The sequence below is a fragment of the Spermophilus citellus genome (genome assembly GCF_964194105.1).
Source record: "Spermophilus citellus genome assembly, chromosome: 10".
NCBI classification, from domain to species: Eukaryota; Metazoa; Chordata; class Mammalia; order Rodentia; family Sciuridae; genus Spermophilus; species Spermophilus citellus.
In genome coordinates this window covers 46,669,571-46,687,659 of record NC_138197.1, presented here as the reverse complement: position 1 = coordinate 46,687,659, position 18,089 = coordinate 46,669,571, and the positions used below count along the sequence as shown (strand labels likewise).

The following is an 18,089-nucleotide window of genomic DNA, read 5'->3' as shown; positions in this document are numbered from 1 at the left end:
AATAGTGAAGAGTGAGAAAGCAACCTATAGGTAGAAGGAGATATTTGTAAGCTATATATCTGACAAGGAGTAATTTTCAAAATATACAAGGAAATCCTACAATTCAATAACAAAAGAATAACTTGATTTTTAAAATGGGCTACAGTGTTAAATTAATATTTCTTCAAAGAAAATGTACAAATGTTTGACAATATGTGAGATGCTAAATGTCATTTACTCTCAGGGAAATGCAAATCTAAAGCACAATGGGATATCACCTTACTCTCATTAAAACAGCTATTATAGAGACAACACCAAGAATATCAAACAAATGTGTCCTAAAGATGTGGAGATATCAGGAACTTTCTACCCTGTTGGTAGAAAGCAAATGGTGTAAGCACCATGAAAAACAGTATGAGGGTTCCTTGAAGAATTATTTAACTACCACATGCTCATCCCATTTCTGGATATGTATCCTAAAGAAAAGTAGGATCTCAAAGAGATATTTGGACTTACATGTTCATTGTGGTATTATTAACAATAGTCTGCATGTGCAAACTAACTAATGCCATCAATGGATGGATAAAAAAGCATAACACACACACACAAACACAATGGAATATTATTCAATCTTAAAAGAAAATCCTGCAATATATGAATAGCATAATTGAGCTTTGAGGGCATTATGCTAAGAATAAAATCAGTAATGGGACACATATTTCATGATGAAATTTACATGATGTATCTAAAAAAGTCAAATTCATAAAAGCAGAGAGTGGAATGGTGATTTCCAGGGGCTCTGGGAAGGGGAAATAAGGAGTTGCTAGTTAATGGGTACAAAATTTCAGTTATGCAAGATGAGATCTGGTGTATAACATTACACTCATAGTTAACAATACTATGTTGTACTTTTTAAAAAAAATCTATTAAGATCCCGTTAAGTGTTATGTGTCCTTATCACAATAAAATAAAAATAATTTTAAAAGTATATGTGTATATACATACTCCATAGAATTTTTTAAAAATATGGAATGCTTCACAAATTTTCATGTCATTCTTGTACAGGGGCCATGCTAATCTTCCCTATGTCATTTCAATTTTAATATATGTGCTGCCAAAGTGAGTACCACTCCCTAAGGAGTTCAAAGCACAATTTAATACCATATTCTTTGACCTACAAAAATGTCATTAACATGAGAAAATATTGTCTTGACGATTATCTTAAGTTGTAAAAATAAATTATTTTCAAGTATGCACGGATCTGGGTTTAAAATTTATTTGCATAATCATAATTTTTCATAATCAACCACCCAGATAGACTTCTGTAAATGATTGGTTCAGTGACTTTATCCATATAAGTAAGTACAGAAATATATGATAAATATTTTTTCTTACTCAACATCTGTCAAATATGTGATTTTGGTTAATTTTCTATTCTCTCATTGGCCTACTATAAAATAGAAAAAAAGTCATATCCTTCATATCCTAATTAGATCTGGCCTGCCAAACTGTTTTCTTTAATTTACATACCATATTAAAAATCAAAAAATTATAGATGGATTTGTCCAGAAACCAATCAAAATACCTTGTCAATGATAGAATCAAATTTCTACATTAAAAGAATAGTACAGATGGTTTGGGGTAGATGGTGAGGGCAATAAATCCCCACCAACTCTAACCAGTCTGCCCACCACATCCTAACTTCCTATACCAGAACCTGTATCTCTTTATTCATTTACCTTATCTGTTTGGCTCCTGTAGGTATTAGAGTTTGCTAAGTATACTTTGTAATAAGTTCACTTTACACTAATTACTGAAAAAAGATACAATAAGGTCTGAATATTCAGTTATATAAATTGAATAAGCATGAATCCTAAAATGTTTATGAATATTTATAAATATTAGGAGGATTTTAAAAAAACTGTCATCTTAAAGAACTTCACAACTTATTTCTGTACTCTTAGTGATAAAAACAATAATGAGCTTGGAAGTGAATAAGTAAAATTGAACAGAACGTGAGCCAACTCTAAGTCATGTATTTAAAATAGAAGACATGAAACATTTCATCAGCTACTTGCTTTAGTCTTGTATTAGCAAACACTTTAAAGTTTGTGCCTACTGTTAGCCTACTGTGATATCTAGTGCATTTTGGAAGTAAATCTTTTGATCTCCTTAGAATGATCTATTGAAGTCCTGATGAGATAGAAAATTGAATATGTTTGTTCACAGGCACTAATTATTTGTATGTTAAAACAACTACCATTCTGTCATTTTCTAAAAGAGATGACAGGGGGGTTGGGATGTATCTCAGTGTTATAGTATTTGCCTAGCTTGTGTGAGGTCCCGTGTTCAGCATCAAAAAAAAAAAATCACTAAAAGAGATGTCAAGTAAGTACAGAAATGTCTATGGCTTGTTGTCATAGAGCCTACAATACAGGCATGCTATTGATAATGAATAGGGTCACTTAACCTTACTTTGGGCCAACGGAAGGTGGTGACATTAGGACTTCTCTAAAGAAAAGCCACATTTTGGATGAAATTTTAAGAACCATGCAAATAGAAAAATGAGAAAACCTTTTCCAAGTACAGGGAAGGGTATTATTACCGGGCACTTTGCGATTCCTGCAATTAATGTGACATGGCTAGTATATGGGGTATATATTAGAGAAGGAATGGAGAGGTAAAAAGCAAAATGATTTTAAAAAAAGAAAGAAAGAAAGAAGAGAAAAAAAGAAGTCACAAACAGCCATTTATCTCATTCTAGGGAATTTGACTTCAATCCTTAAGTCCAATGTGAAATCACTGAAGGAACTTAAACAAGGGATGACATGGATCAGATTTGTTTAGAAAGATAATTCTGGAATCATTATGCCTAAGAACAGGTGAGACCAGAGGCAAAGAGTTCAGATGAAAGGTTATTCAGTAATTAGGTCAGTAATTGAATTAAGGTTAGGTTATTTATGAAGAGAGGGAACATAGGAAATAAAATGGGTGTAGAGGTAAGACAATAAGCCAGATTTGGACACATTGAGTTTTAGGCGTTTATAAGACATCTAAGAAGGAAAAAAAAAAATGAGCAAGTACTAAAAAAAGTGTAAATTTTAAAAAGTTGTAAAAAAAGTATCCATTAGAAGTCCATTGGATAGAAACTAATTGTGTTTCATAAATAATAAAAGTCAGATTACAATCGAAAAGTAGATGGGAGGTAATAAGTGAGACATTTATTCCAGGTGCTTGGCTCTAAAGGAAAATAGAAAAACGAAAATCAGCTAAAAGGTTGTTTGATGGATAAAAAATATTGTATGTGTAAAAAAAGATGGGAGAGACTTGAGTGTGCTTTCTTAAGGAAAAGAGAGAGTGGCGATGGTGGGTAGAAGGTGCAGATTGGACCAGGTAAAGTGGTTGATGGAATCAGATCTTGGAAGACATGGAAAGAGGATCTAAACCACAGGTGAATCTATTAATACCATCTGAAGATGGAGGCCTTTCCCACTGAGTTGGGGAAAACAGGATGAAGATACAAGATGAAGGTACAAGAGCTTGAAGTTCCCATACCTTCCACATTATTTCTCCTAATTATAAAGTAAAGCATGCTCTGAGAGTGAAGAGGAAGGTCACAGATGTCATTTATTCCTTCATTCGTTTATTCCACAAGCACTTATTGGATGTTGCCATATGCCAAGCCTTCTGCCAGGGCCAGGACGCGAGGCTGGACCAAAGTTCTCGGTAAGAGTCCTTTAAAATACTCCAGCTATAAGTCAAACCAGCAGTCTCTATGGCAGCTTCAGCAAAGCAACCTGTAAGTTCTGCACTTCAACATCCAAACCACCAACAACCAAAAAACGAAATTGACTCGACTGGGTGGCCAGTTCTGGGAGAGGAATATTTTAAGTTTGTTTTGGATCACATCATATAAAATAAGATTGTTTACATTTTTCTCATTTTATACTTAGTCGTAAAAGCTTGGTATACATAGGAGCTGAATTTTACTTTCATTATAATTACTAATGTGTTTTTTCCTACTTATTACCTTTGAAAAATAGTAAGCAAATAGTATTAAAAGAGTAAATTTAATAATTTGGCAGAATGGTATCATGTTTTTGAAAGAAATTATCGTGTTACCTTGTTGTGATTGTACTTACTTAGATCTACGTAGCCAATGTCCACATACATTTTTGCAAACACAGATCCCATTAAAAAGCCAATGATTGGACCAATCATTGATATTGCCTGCAACCCACCTGAAATACAATGAAACAATTTTATCAGATTCTAAGAATATATGGTTCCTGTTCAATATGTTTTTAAAAGTAACATTACACAACACATTTATCTAAACAATTTTTTTAGTTAAAAGAATTAATTTAGTGACACTATTATTTCAAGGATAAATCCAGGCAAAATAATTATTCAATTTCATGTTTTCTGTACATTACCTATGTAAACAGAAGAATGTCCTTCTTTAGCAAAATCATCAATATAAGAAATCCCCAGTGGCACGATAGGAGTTTCTCCTATTCCACGAAGCATGTTACCCATTAGAACATATATCCACATGTATGATGATTCCTTTTCACAACCTTGGCAGAGGAGAAGGTTTTATTTTAAATATTAACTTCAGCATTTCTATCAGAAACTGAACTATTTTAAACAATTAAATATTACTGTGGGGATTTGGTTTTTTTGCTTTTTTTCTAATTTTAAGTGATTTATATTCACTTTGTAAAGTTTGAAATACAAACAAACAAACAAAAAACCCAAACATAAATACACACACATAAAAAAGTAAAAATTAGCTGAGATCCCACTATACAGATAAAATCAATTCTGATGTTGTATACCTTCCATACTTCAGGATCATATAAAAATATGCATAATATGCATCATAGACTTAAGTATCCAATTCATATTATAATCTGTGTATACAATTAACACATATTATGGCACTTCTCCTATTTAGCTCGCTCTGTGTTGTCATTCATATCAGGATCTCAATGATAGCACAGCACTGTGTTAAATAACAGCTTCATAAGAAATTTAGTCAATGCTATATTTTTAAATTGTAAAATATTTCTTATTTTTATTCTGTTAAATATGGATGCCTTAGCTATAACTATAAATAAGACCTTGTGCCCATTCCTGACTATTTCCTTAAGTTTAATCAATAACAGTAGGATGAGTGTGAAGTATATTTTTGTTCTTTAATGCATAGTGAAAATTAACCTCCAGAGTTAACAATACTAAAAATCTAAAATCATTTTTCTTCCTCCTACTTCATTTATCTATTAATATTTTCCTATCTAATAGTTAAAAACTTTAGTGTTATTATTTGTAATTATAATTTGTGTAAATTACAATTTATAGTAGGTAAAAAATATTTAATTGACATAATAATTTACATATCCATAAAGAGCAGTTTCTATTTTTTTCACATACTTAGGCCAGTTCCTATTGTTTTATTTCAAATGTAGATGTTCTTTGCCAATTTTCTACTGGCATTATCCTCTTTTCTTATATATTTCTAAAAGGTCTTTATATTTAATACATATTAACATGATGATTTCTGTATGTAAAGGTCAAAACTTTTTCCTATTTTTTAATTAATTTTGCCAATAAGTATCACATTTTCATAGATATAAGTAATTTCATAAATTTTAGAATCGTTTTCACTGTCACTATTAGTTCTTACCTTCTTCCGTTATCTCAGGTTGTGTTCCAGTGAGTGATAAAGTTTGATTAACCAAACAGGTTAATGTTGAATTCTCTGATAGATTAATATGGGCATCAGTAGAATACTTGTAACTGTAAGAATATCAGGACATAAATATTTGTTCATCTACTGAATATTTTTACTTTTCCCAAAAACACAAAGAAATTTTACCCTGTTTGTGTCTGCCTTTTCTCCAAATTACCAGAATCCTCTACTTCAATTTTATGACCTGTATTTTAGTAGAGATTATGGGTGAATGTGAAGTGGGAGTGTCCACTCAGAAAAGTCATTCCTCCATGTCAGTCCGGGACTGATTGTATTCTGGTCAATACTGTATTCTGGTTTCACCTTTTTGTTTTTTTAAACTTCTAACTATAAACTTTCTGATAATTTACAATGACATTTTATAAACTTTAGAGCAGTGTTTTCTAAATCAATCAAAAAGCATGCCAGTTCATCTACATTTTCTATTAATAACCTGTTATTCTTTCACGCACACATAAACACACTCTCCCTCTCTTTCTAATTCCTATCTCTGCAAAACTTAAAAACAATTATAATGCACCTCAATTTGATAAGAGAAAACTTCTTAGAAACAACAGAGAGAGTTAGAATAGGGACAAATTCTGATCCTCCAAACATTGAGGTACCCTGTAGCTCTGTGGGCAGCCTAATGTATGTCAGGCACTGTGCTCAGCTGCAAAAACGTAGAAATGAACAACAGCTTTTGTACTTAAGGATTTTCACACTAAAATAGACAGATATGATAAATGATATAAGTTTCATACACAAGGTTCTGAGTTGTCATAAAGGAAAAAGGGATGATCAGAGTTGCATGAAGGTGGAAAATAGAGTGGATTGAAGAAGATCTCACCATGAAGATGACACGGAGAAGAATATTAATGAGGAATAGGAGCTTAATAGACAAAGTAGGAAAAGTGTTCAAAGGTATTGGAAGAGTATATGCAAAATTATGATATATTATGGACATTTAGTGAACTGCAGCTTTAGAATGGAATGTGGTCCTCAATGATGGGGAGCAGCAGAAGATCAGTCTGGGAAGATAACAACCAAATAAGTGAGCACCATGCGTGTGCAAATGACTATAAGTATTAACCCACAGGCAAGGGGCTTTTAATATTTTGACTGTCACTACCAATAAGAAATGCATTTTACATTATAACCACAATACACACACATGCACACACACACACACACACTCACAAATGTATGTACAGGTAAAATGTAAGTTTCTCAGAAAAGTATTTATCCCCATCTACATTGTACTTATTTTATTCTGGCCTATGGGGAAAATGTTAATTTCAATAATCTGAATTGCTTTATTGGTACAGAATCTGAAGTTTGAAAAACTGCTCTAGGAAATCGAATTTTAAATAGGAGTAAAATCATTAGATACACATTTTAAAGTATTGAATATGAGTTAGAAGAGATGAAATTGGAAGCAAAGTCCAGACCAGAGAATGAAGCTTCAGCTAGGTAAGGACAGTGGAGCAGTCCAACTTTGACAGACTGGAGATAAAAAAGGAAGATTTGGGTGATTGCCAAGTATCCATGTTTCAGTAAATAGACAGCCTAGGACAAGGTCCTTGGTTTTAAGTTCCTTTTGAGTAAAGGAATCGTTACAAAAGAATGAATGTGAAAAATCTGAACTGGTCTTGGAAAAATGATGAATTCAGTTCTGAATATATGGATGGAAAAGGCCTGTGGGACAGGAAGTTGGAAATATCCACAAGCATACAGATCTTGAGTACTAGAAAATGTCAGCATATATTGATGATAGTTTTATTTAAAGCATATATTCCATCAATCATGTAGAATGAAAAGTTAAAAAGACTAATGGTGGAGTTTAAGAGATACTGAAATTATGATGTTAGCCATGAAAGAAAATGACAGGCATGTTAAAAAAGATCCCTAATATCCAGAGTATAAAAAGAACTCAAAAAATTAAACAATAAGAAAACAAATAACCCAATCAACAAATGGGCCAAGGACCTGAACAGACACTTCTCAGAGGAGGATATACAATCAATCAACAAGTACATGAAAAAATGCTCTCCATCTCTAGCAGTCAGAGAAATGCAAATCAAAACCACCCTAAGATACCATCTCACTCCAGTAAGATTGGCAGCCATTATGAAGTCAAACAACAACAAGTGCTGGCGAGGATGTGGGGAAAAGGGTACACTTGTACATTGCTGGTGGGACTGCAAATTGGTGCAGCCAATTTGGAAAGCAGTATGGAGATTTCTTGGAAAGCTGGGAATGGGACCACCATTTGACCCAGCTATTCCCCTTCTTGGACTATTCCCTAAAGACCTTAAAAGAGCGTACTATAGGGATACTGCTACAATGATGTTCATAGCAGTATAATTCACAATAGCTAGACTGTGGAACCAACCTAGATGCCCTTCAATAGATTAATGGATAAAAAAATGTGACATTTATACACAATGGAGTACTACTCAGCACTAAAAAATGACAAAATCATGGCATTTGCAGGGAAATGGATGGCACTAGAGCAGATTATGCTAAGTGAAGCTAGCCAATCCCTAAAAAACAAATGCCAAATGTCATCTTTGATATAAGGATAGCAACTAAGAACAAAGCAGGGAGGAAGAGCATGAGAAGAAGATCACCATTAAACAGGGACAAGAGGGGGGAGGGAAAGGGAGAGAGAAGGGAGATTGCATGGTAAAGGAAGGAGACCCTCATTGTTATACAAAATTACATATAAGAGGAAGTGAGGGGAAAGGGGAAAAAAACAAGAGAGAGAAAGAATTACTGTAGATGGGGTAGAGAGAAAAGATGGGAGGGGAGGGGAGGGGAGGGGGGATAGTAGAGGATAGGAAAGGCAGCAGAATACAACAGACACTAGTATGGCAGTATGTAAAAAAGTGGATGTGTAACCGATGTGAATCTGCAATATGTATACGGGGTAAAAATGGGAGTTCATAACCCACTTGAATCAAATATATGAAATATGATATGTCAAGAGCTTTGTAATGTTTTGAACAACTAATAATAAAAAAAATTTAAAAAAAAGAGGGCACAGAAATGGGAAATAAATCCAGCAAGGGCAATATGTTAGAAAGAGGAAGGAGAAGAATCACAAGGAAGACAGGTTTTCTCGGAGGCAATGGAGAGAAAAAAAATGAGTTAATGTGGTGACCAAAAGGTGTGACTGCTGGGTTTGGCAATGAGGCAGTGATTCCTGTGACTGGCAGAAATGGCTTGCTCTTTCTCAATACCCCTTTCCCTGAGTAATTTAAGTTGAAACTTTTAGTTGGGAACATGGAAGAACTGTGCATCAAAGGTTCTGGCCATGGTGACATTGGCAGAAGGATTATGTTTCTAAAAATATTTCTTCTTAAGCTACTTCCTATGTGTGCTTTTCGCTGCTTCTCCTTGGTCTTCCTCTCTTCTGATATCCTGTTGCCTGGAACAACACTGACACAGTCTGGGGCCGTGAGGACAAGACCATGAAAGGCAAAGCAGTTTTCGTGCTTCCTTGGACTGGCTACATGAACTCTGAGGTGAGAAATAAGCTTTGATCTTATTTAAATCATTGCTATTTTAAGTTGTCTCTCATGAGCATCTGACTCCAACCTTTACTACACCATAATCTTAGGAAATTTGCTTCAGTGGAAGGGCCATGGGAAAGCCCACACAGTAACGGGTTGAGCGAAAAAGAGTATAACCCTAATCTGATGTATAAAGATGTGAACTATTCATGTTGCACTAAAAAGTCATTAAAAACATTTATTTCAAATGAAACTGGGCAACTTATTTAGTGCTATCCATATCTCAAAGACAATGAAAGCTATAATGAATGAAGCTGTTAATTGTTTCATAGAAAAAAATACCAATTACTATACATAATGAGCAATCTTCTCAAAAGGTGAGACTAGCTCTTTTTAAGAAAAAAAATTATATTCCACAACTATTTTACAAGTTAATGAAATTAACAGCACAGGGCTTTTAAATACTCACTATCCCATGAAGAAATGTGGTAAAGCTGTCATAATGCTTCCAACCCCCATAATGAAAGTACCAATTCCAATAACCTTCGGTCTGTGTACTTTGGATCCATAGTAACTCACAAATACAATCACAAGCAAATTTCCTAGGAAGAGAACAAAATTATGTTGATATGATTCATCACAATGAATATTGACCGAGTCCAATTTTGTATTGAATGGAAATGAAGGTCCCAGAATGGATGCAAATAGAGAATAAGATAAAATACCTTTTCCCCAAAGGTTCATTTAATGGAGAAGGCAAAACTTACCTACGTAAAACCAGTCAGTGGAAAGTTGTGGAGTTATATAAAATAAGTTTTAGAAAACAACTTATTATGCAATATTAATGAATTATATTAGTGAATCAGCATTTTATTGAAGAATTTAGAGTTAACTTGGATTGCACTGGAATGGAGAAAAATACTCCTGATCTGAGGGAAAGATATTCATTAATATATTTATTTATTCTTTCCTAAAAATAAAAAGGGGGACATGAAAATAGAAGAGCGATTCACTAGAGCAGAGGAAGGGGATTTAGGGGGAGAAAGAAGGGCCTAAAAGGGAAGAAAGGTGGAATGAGTCAGATCAAATTTTCCTATATACATACATGATTATACTACAATAAATTTAACCTTTATGCATATTCAAAATGCACTAATTTTAAAAACACTATAAACAGAAGAAATATCAGTAGATTAGAGGCAGAGAAACAGGGGGAGAAAGGAGAGGAAGGAAAGGGGAGTACTGGAGACTGAATTGGAGCAAATTATATTCCATGCTTTTCTAATTATGTCAAAATGAATCCTAATATTATGTGTATCTATAATGAACTAATAAAAATGTGTAAAATTTTTATATTATGTGCCTGCCATGGTGCTTGGTTCCAGAAATAATAGATAGATGATAGATAATCAATAATAATAATCAATAGGTAGATAATCAATCTTGGTGCCTTTCCTTAAGAAATTCACATACTAGTGACAAAAACTGGTAGATGAATGGAGGTACTGATAAGCCACAGGAAGAGACACTTTTTATTAATTAAGAGACTCAGGAAAATTTCCAGGAGAAGAAGTCACTTGAGATTTAATGTTTAACATCTATATTATTTAGTTTAAAAAGGAGGGAAAGAGTATTCCAAGTGGAGAGAATCACCATCGATCCTGGCCATCTGGCTGTATGTATAATAAGCAGAAAGCAACCAAGATTTACTGAGCATTTCATAGAAAAGAAAAGCTTGAAAGAAAAGCGCCAAAATGAACCAGTAGATAACATAACACATGAAGAAATAGTAAGGATAAAACTAAAAAGAGGAGAAACTTAAAAAGTTCAGTTAATAGATATAAGAGCATGTTTACCCATAAAATCAGAATGAGAGACTAAAAATAATAGAGAACAATAAAGTACTGTTGTAACTTTAAAAATAGACAAATGTACAAATTATAACTTTATATGATAAGTTGGAAGATATAAGCATATGGAACATACAGCAAATGAAATAGAAATTTAGAAAGAAAAATTTAAAGAGGAAAAACAATCTAGAAAACTTAATAGTTGTGTCATAGATGTTTCAAAAGAAAATAGAGGAGAAACAAATAATAAAGAGGAAGTAAATTTCTTGAACTAAAAGACTTCAGCCTTTACATGGAAAGTTCTTCCATTTCTCCAGTTGAGGTAATATAAAAAGAGACAGTCTTCAATACATGCTAGTAAAATTTCTGAGTTTTGAGGATGAAAAGGAGATGCGTATTAGTGCATACTGGTAATTATTTAGAACATATATATGTTATTGATTTTTATGAAACAGTAGATTGATGTTATTATATTATTCTTATAAAAACATTTTGATTGTTTAATTCCATACCCAAATTATCACAGTAAAATAAACACATTCCCAACAAGCAGGGGATCTAAAAATATGTTGTATGTCCAATTTTGTTTCTGGGAAAAAATAACCCCTTGAAGATATAGTCCACAGAAACTAAGGATGAAACTTGAAGTTACAAGATTTGAAGATCAAATGTAAGCAAACTTGTAATGCTGTTCAAATAAATGCTCATAGATATGTCTTCTGTTATAGTTACTTTTAAAATACTGTCATGTATGTTTTACATAAAGTTTAAAAATAGGCAAACTTGTAGGAAATATTTGCAATCTGTATGACAGACATAATTTGGGGGTCTCCAAATAATTAAAAAGTAAGAAGAAAAGGGAAAATTGAGCAGAAGTAATAAACTCCCAATTCACAAGATAAGAAAAAATGTTCATTAATTACAAAAAGCTTCATGATTATAGAAGACATTTACATTAAGACAATAAAGTAATATCTTCCATGTTTCTTAAAAAAAGACTTTTAATCTTAAAGAGTAAAAATCTAACATAGCTTTGTTCCAAATCTGTCCTTTTATCCACATAGTCTTTTTTTAACCTTATTTCACACTTGGGCAAATGGAGAGAGGGCAGATTAAGCTTCCCAGGGTGTGAATTTGAAACAATGAGTTTATGTAAGATCAGTCTTCCAACACTCTTAATAACTAGTATTTTGTTTTGTTTTGTTTTGTTTTGTTTTGTTGCATTACAACACTTATTACACATATAGAGCACAATTTTTCATACCTCTGTATATAAAGTATGTTCATGCCACTTTATGCCATTGTACATGTACTTTTTTGCATTACAATTCTTAATACATATATATACCTTATATACAGAGATATGAAAAATTGCGGTATGTATATATGGTGTATCAAGAACTGACATTTTGAACTGAGTGATTCTTTGTTGTTTGGGGCCATTCTGTACATTCTGGGTGTTTAACAGTATCCTTGAACTCTACCCCTAGGTACTAGTAGCACCCCCATCCCCAAGTTTCAACAGCCAAAAATGTGTCCAGATGTTGCCACGTCATCCTTGAGGAATCAGTTTGCACATAGTTAAGAACCAGGGTTGTAGATCATGTGTGAAGTGTTTTACTCTGTAAGTCTAGTTATTAAGATAGAAATACAATTACCAATTTCAAAGCCTCCATCAATTATACCAGCAATAGAAGAGGATATGTCAAATCTTCTTTCTATTTGAGTAATGGAAGTTTTCATAATGACTCCACCTAGTGCTTTACAAATGAAGCTTAATGACATAGCTCCCAAGAAAATCTAAGAAACAAACAAAAACAAAAAAAAAAGGAAGAGGGAAAACTGGTTAAGCAAAGAACTATATAATGTTTATATGAATATGGAATTAATATAGCTTCTCTTTTTTACTTGAAAACATTATTTTATTACAAAAAGCATACCTATCTTTTCCCTACAGCAATCAGTGCATCTCAGCCCTTTTAATGTTATCTCTACACAGATAAAGCACCATTTTCCAACTAGGTTACAATATCAGATTACACTGAAAGTTGTCTTTTTTCAACAAATGTCATTAATTGATTTATTAAACACTAAATGTGTTCTCAATTTGCCATGGTGGTAAGCCATTCTTTATTTCCAAGTCAATAGCACAAGCCAGCTGAGGGGAGTGGCAGAACATTCTCAAAGGTACCTTCCAGGAAGCCAGTTGGAACTTTGAGGCAGCAAGGAGAAATCTAATGAATAACAAAATTGACCTTACATCTAAGGTGTAGTGGCTATAGACTTTTTAAAGTTTCAGTTTCACTTGAACAAAATTGACTCATCCTTTCCCTTACAGCCCACATTGTTATCCATAAGCAAACTTCTTTTTGCTCTCTTGCTAAAATACGACTGCATTATGGAACACATGATTGCAACTCCCCAAACTCAAATGTTGAACCCTAATTCCCAGTGAGATGACACCTGGAGCTGGGGCCTTTGGGAGGTCTCATGATGAGGTTAGGGCCCTTGGGAGTGTTTGTGAGAGCACAGGAAGAAGATGATCACATCTAAATCAAGAAGAGGGCTCTAGTTAGATTCTAACCATGCTGGTACCTTGATCTCAGACCTCCTACATTCTTGAAATGTGGAGAATAAATTTTTGTTGTTTAAGATATCCAGTCTGTTGTATTCTACCAGCCTGAACGAGGACTAATGATCCCTTCTCATTTACCTCCTGTGCTTCCAGTGGTCTCCACCATAATGTCTAGCTTTGATGATTAAAATATTCTCCTGATACATCTTTATGCTTCTGTTCCAGTTCCACTAACAGTCTGTTCTCAAACCAGTGGCTAGAGAAATTCTTTAAAAATAAAAATTAGACCATACTGCCAATTCCCACTAGAATGCAAACCTTTTCCAGGTAGGAGGTTTTGCTCATTCGATGCTATATCCCAGTGCTTAGAACAATGTGTGGCACAAAGATAATCAAGAAATATTATCGGGCTTTTGTTGAACCAATACTGGGCCACATTTGAGAGTTAGAGACAAAAGGCCAAACAGACATTTGCATAACCTACAAGATGTATATATGTTCTTTCCTGCATCACAGTCTTCAAATTATACATGCTATCAATGAAGATGGAAAAATTGAGAAGAGCTGTCAAATAATACCACTTATTAGATACAACTAAAAAGTAGATAAAATATAGAAAATCGGAACACCAACATGGAAGGGTATCAAAACTAGTTTTGCTAAGTTGATGGTGGGAATAATAAAATTCATAAGACAAACACTAAGTTGATTCATGGTGTTAGACAAAAATCATGAAAATTTTCTTCCAGGACAGTCATTTCCTGACATCTTGTAGAAAAACAATCTTTATATCACAAAAGAATTATGAAAATTGTTCAGGGCCCAATCATTTAAAAAAATCATGTAATTAATACTGGGTGGGAGATGGTGGTAGAGAGAACACCTGGAAGGGAACAACATCAGCAACATGGTAGGACAGGAATCCAGGACCCTTCTCTCCCACAATACATAAATTTAACAACAAATGGACCAAATGCCCTGTAAGAACTCCAGAAACCAATTAGGAGTTTCATGTAATCCATGCTAGCCTAGATATAAACACATGGAAACCTAAAAGGAAAACGTCTGACTCTCTGCTCTCTCCCTTGCACTAGAGCCCTTATCACACAATACTGCACAGTGCTGTTGGGAGAAAACATTCAAATCCCCTACATCCAGTGTTTGGACTTCTAGTGGGGGCTTTCCAAGAACTGGTTTCTGTCTTGCCTTAGCACTCAAAAATGGGACACCAGATTGGGGCTCTCTCAGCAATGACAATTGATTAAGCATCAGTCTGTAGTACCACATAAAGACAGCAGATGGAGCACCATTGCCACAATTTGCTACATCACTAAAGAGGTCACAGTACCGCTGAAAGACACCAGGACCTTACCAGGGAATGGTTCTAAATAGTAACTAGTAAACTTTTTCAAATAAGAGACTATAAATACAAGCCTAGAGAGGTTAGAAAAGAATGCACACATAGAAAAAGCTTAAGAAAGCTTCAGTATTGAGCAAGGCTGAATAGAGAAAATTTCCCCTTATAGAAAATCAGATTACAATGTTTAGAAGAATTGGCTGATTCTTTGAACACTAAAATCCAAACAAACAAACAAACAAAGACATACAAAGAAACAGGGAACATGGACACATTTAAATGAACAAAGTATATCTCTAGGAACTGGCCCCCAAAAGTAAAAAGCTAGGAAATGCCAGAAAGGGATTTTAAAATTCCTGTGAAAAAATGATTAATAAAATAAAGAGAGCCCAGATAGACAACTAAATGAAATCAGAAATATGGTACATAAACAAAATGACAATATCAATGATACACAAATTACAAATGACCAAGTAGGTATTCTGAAAATAAAGAATGTAATAACTGAATCGAAAAATTTGCAAGAGAGGACTCAAAACACTGACTTGGTCAGGCAGAGGAAACAGTGAACTCAAGGACAGGTCTTTGAAAATTACTGAGAGAGAGGAGCAGAAGGAGGAGGAGGAAGATAGGAGGTGGAGGAAGAAAAAGAATGAAGAATCTAAGGGAATCATGGGACAAAAATCAAGCAGAGCAAACACACAGAGAAGGATAGGAGGAAAGGGTCGAGAACTTTTTTGAAGAAATAATGGCCTCTAATTTCCCACATCTGGGGAGAGAAGGAGACATAAAATTCAAGAAGCTCAAAAATACTTGAACTAGGATAAACCTAAAGATATCTACCCCGTGGCACATCTTAAACAAATTGTTGAAAGTCATAGGAAAAAGAGAAATAATCTTGAAAGTAATCAGTAGGAAAGCTTTTCATCAGGTAAAAGGGAGCTTCTATTACATCAGCAGTAGATTTCTAAACAAAACTATGGAGAACATGCTATGGTTTGGATGTGAAGTGTCACCAAAAAGTTCTTGTGTGAGTCAAGGCCAGAAGGTTAAGAGGAGAATCAATTGTTTATGATAGTCTTAATCCAATCAGTGAATTAATCCCCTGGTGGGGATTAACAGAGTTATAACTGAAGGTGGGTAGAGTGTGGCTGGAGGAGGTGGGCATTGGGGATGTGGTTCTGGGGTATGTATTTTGTGTCTGGTGAGTGGAGTCTCTCTCTCTGCTCTCTGATCATCATGTGAGCTGCTTTCCTCTGCTACACTCTTCTGCCATGATGTTCTACTTCACCTCAAACCCCAAGGAATAGAAGCAGCTATCTATGGACTAAGAGGTCTGAAATTGTTCTGGTTGAGTCTTTTAGTCACGGTAGCAAAAAAGCTGACTAAAACAGATGAGAAGGGAGTGAGATGATATATTCAAAGTACCAAAACAAACAAAAAAGAAACTGGCCAATCAAAAACACTATATTCAACAAATCCACCCTTCAAAAATGAAGAGAAGTCAAGATATTCTCAAATTAGCAATATCTATGGGAGCTCATCACAACATTTGACCTGCTGAAAGGAGAGTGAATCAGAAGAAGGTTTAACAGCAACACAAAACAACATGAAAATGTACATATTTCCTGGTAAAGATAAATACATAGGTAATATGGAATCTTGAATTATTATAATGTAGATAACCAAATCGTTTGTTAATCTGGTATAGAATATTTTAAAGAGCGCAGAAAAGGAGTCCAAGATGAAAAAAACAATGTTGGAGGTGTCACAATACCTGACTTGAAATTATAATACAAAAACTGCATGGTACTGGCATAAAAAACAAACACAAGACCATGTCAACATGTGAGTATATAGGGCCCTAATGCTGAGGAAATCATGACAAGAGTTAATAAATGGGAGGCACCAAGTTAAAAAGCTTCTGCATAGCAAAGGAAACAATTAGGTATGTGAATGGGAGAAAATATTGGCTAGCTACTCTTCCAACACAGGATTAATATATAGAAAATATTAAAAAAAAACTCAAAAAAATTAACACCAAAAAATCAAATAATCCAATTAATAAGTGGTCAAATGAATTAAACAGACACTTCTCAAAACAAGAAATACAAATGGCCAACAAATATATGAAAAAAATGTTCAACTTCATTAGCAATTAGGGAAATGCAAACCAAAACTATACTGAGATTTTATCTCACACCAGTCAAAATAGCAGTCATTAAGAATACAAACAATAAGGCAGGAGCAGTGGCACAAACCTATAATCCTAGCAGCTTGGGAGGCTGAGACAGGAAGATTACAGAATTCAAAGCCAGCCTCAGCAATTTAGGGAGGCCATAAGAAATTTAGTAAGAATATGTCTCAAAATAAAAAAGGGTTGGGGATATGGCTCAGTAGTTAGATGCCTCTGGGTTCAATCCCCAGTACCAAAACAATAACAATAAAATACAAATAATAATAAATGCTAGAGAGAATGTGGAGAAAAAAAGGAAAAACTTTATACTATTGGTGGGATTACAAATTAGTACAACCACTATGGAAATCAATATGATTTAAAATTAGGTATGGAACAACCATATGACCCAGCTGTACCACTCCTTCATATTTATTCTAAAGAATTAAAGTCATTGTACTATAGAGATACATGCATACTCATGTTTATAGCAGCACAATTCATAATAGCTGATCTATGGAACAGGTCTAGGTGTCCATCAATGGATGAATGGATAAAGAAAATGTGGTCTATATACACAATGGTGTTTATTCAACCATAAATAAAAGTGAAATTATGTCATTTGCATGAAAATGGATGGGAATAGAGGCCATTATATTAAGCACAATTAGTCAAACTCAGAATGTCAAGGGTCATATGTTGTCTCTCATATGTGGTATTTAAACCAAAAAAATGCAAGATGATTCAAAATATGAATTGAATCACTATAAAATCTTAACAAAATTTAGGACAAAAGACTCATGATTACCTAATAAATTTAGAAGAGTTGTTTTTGTAAACTTTACCACCTGTTAATGATAAAAGTACTGAATGAAGTAGGAAGTGGTGACAACCTCAACA

The 18,089-nt window shown here is 33.9% G+C and overlaps 1 protein-coding gene across 1 annotated transcript in view; it reads right to left on the bottom strand.

Annotated features, from left to right (window-relative positions):
- LOC308658952 (solute carrier organic anion transporter family member 1B3-like) overlaps positions 1-18,089 on the bottom strand; it is a gene marked incomplete at both ends in the record, with an annotated part of 78,878 nt that overhangs the window by 38,232 nt on the left and 22,557 nt on the right. Inside the window, 5 exons of the mRNA XM_081311907.1 lie at positions 4,122-4,220; positions 4,416-4,559; positions 5,669-5,781; positions 9,701-9,833; positions 12,740-12,881. Of these exons, the coding sequence (XP_081168033.1) occupies positions 4,122-4,220; positions 4,416-4,559; positions 5,669-5,781; positions 9,701-9,833; positions 12,740-12,881 (631 nt within the window). The remainder of the gene's footprint in view (positions 1-4,121; positions 4,221-4,415; positions 4,560-5,668; positions 5,782-9,700; positions 9,834-12,739; positions 12,882-18,089) is intronic.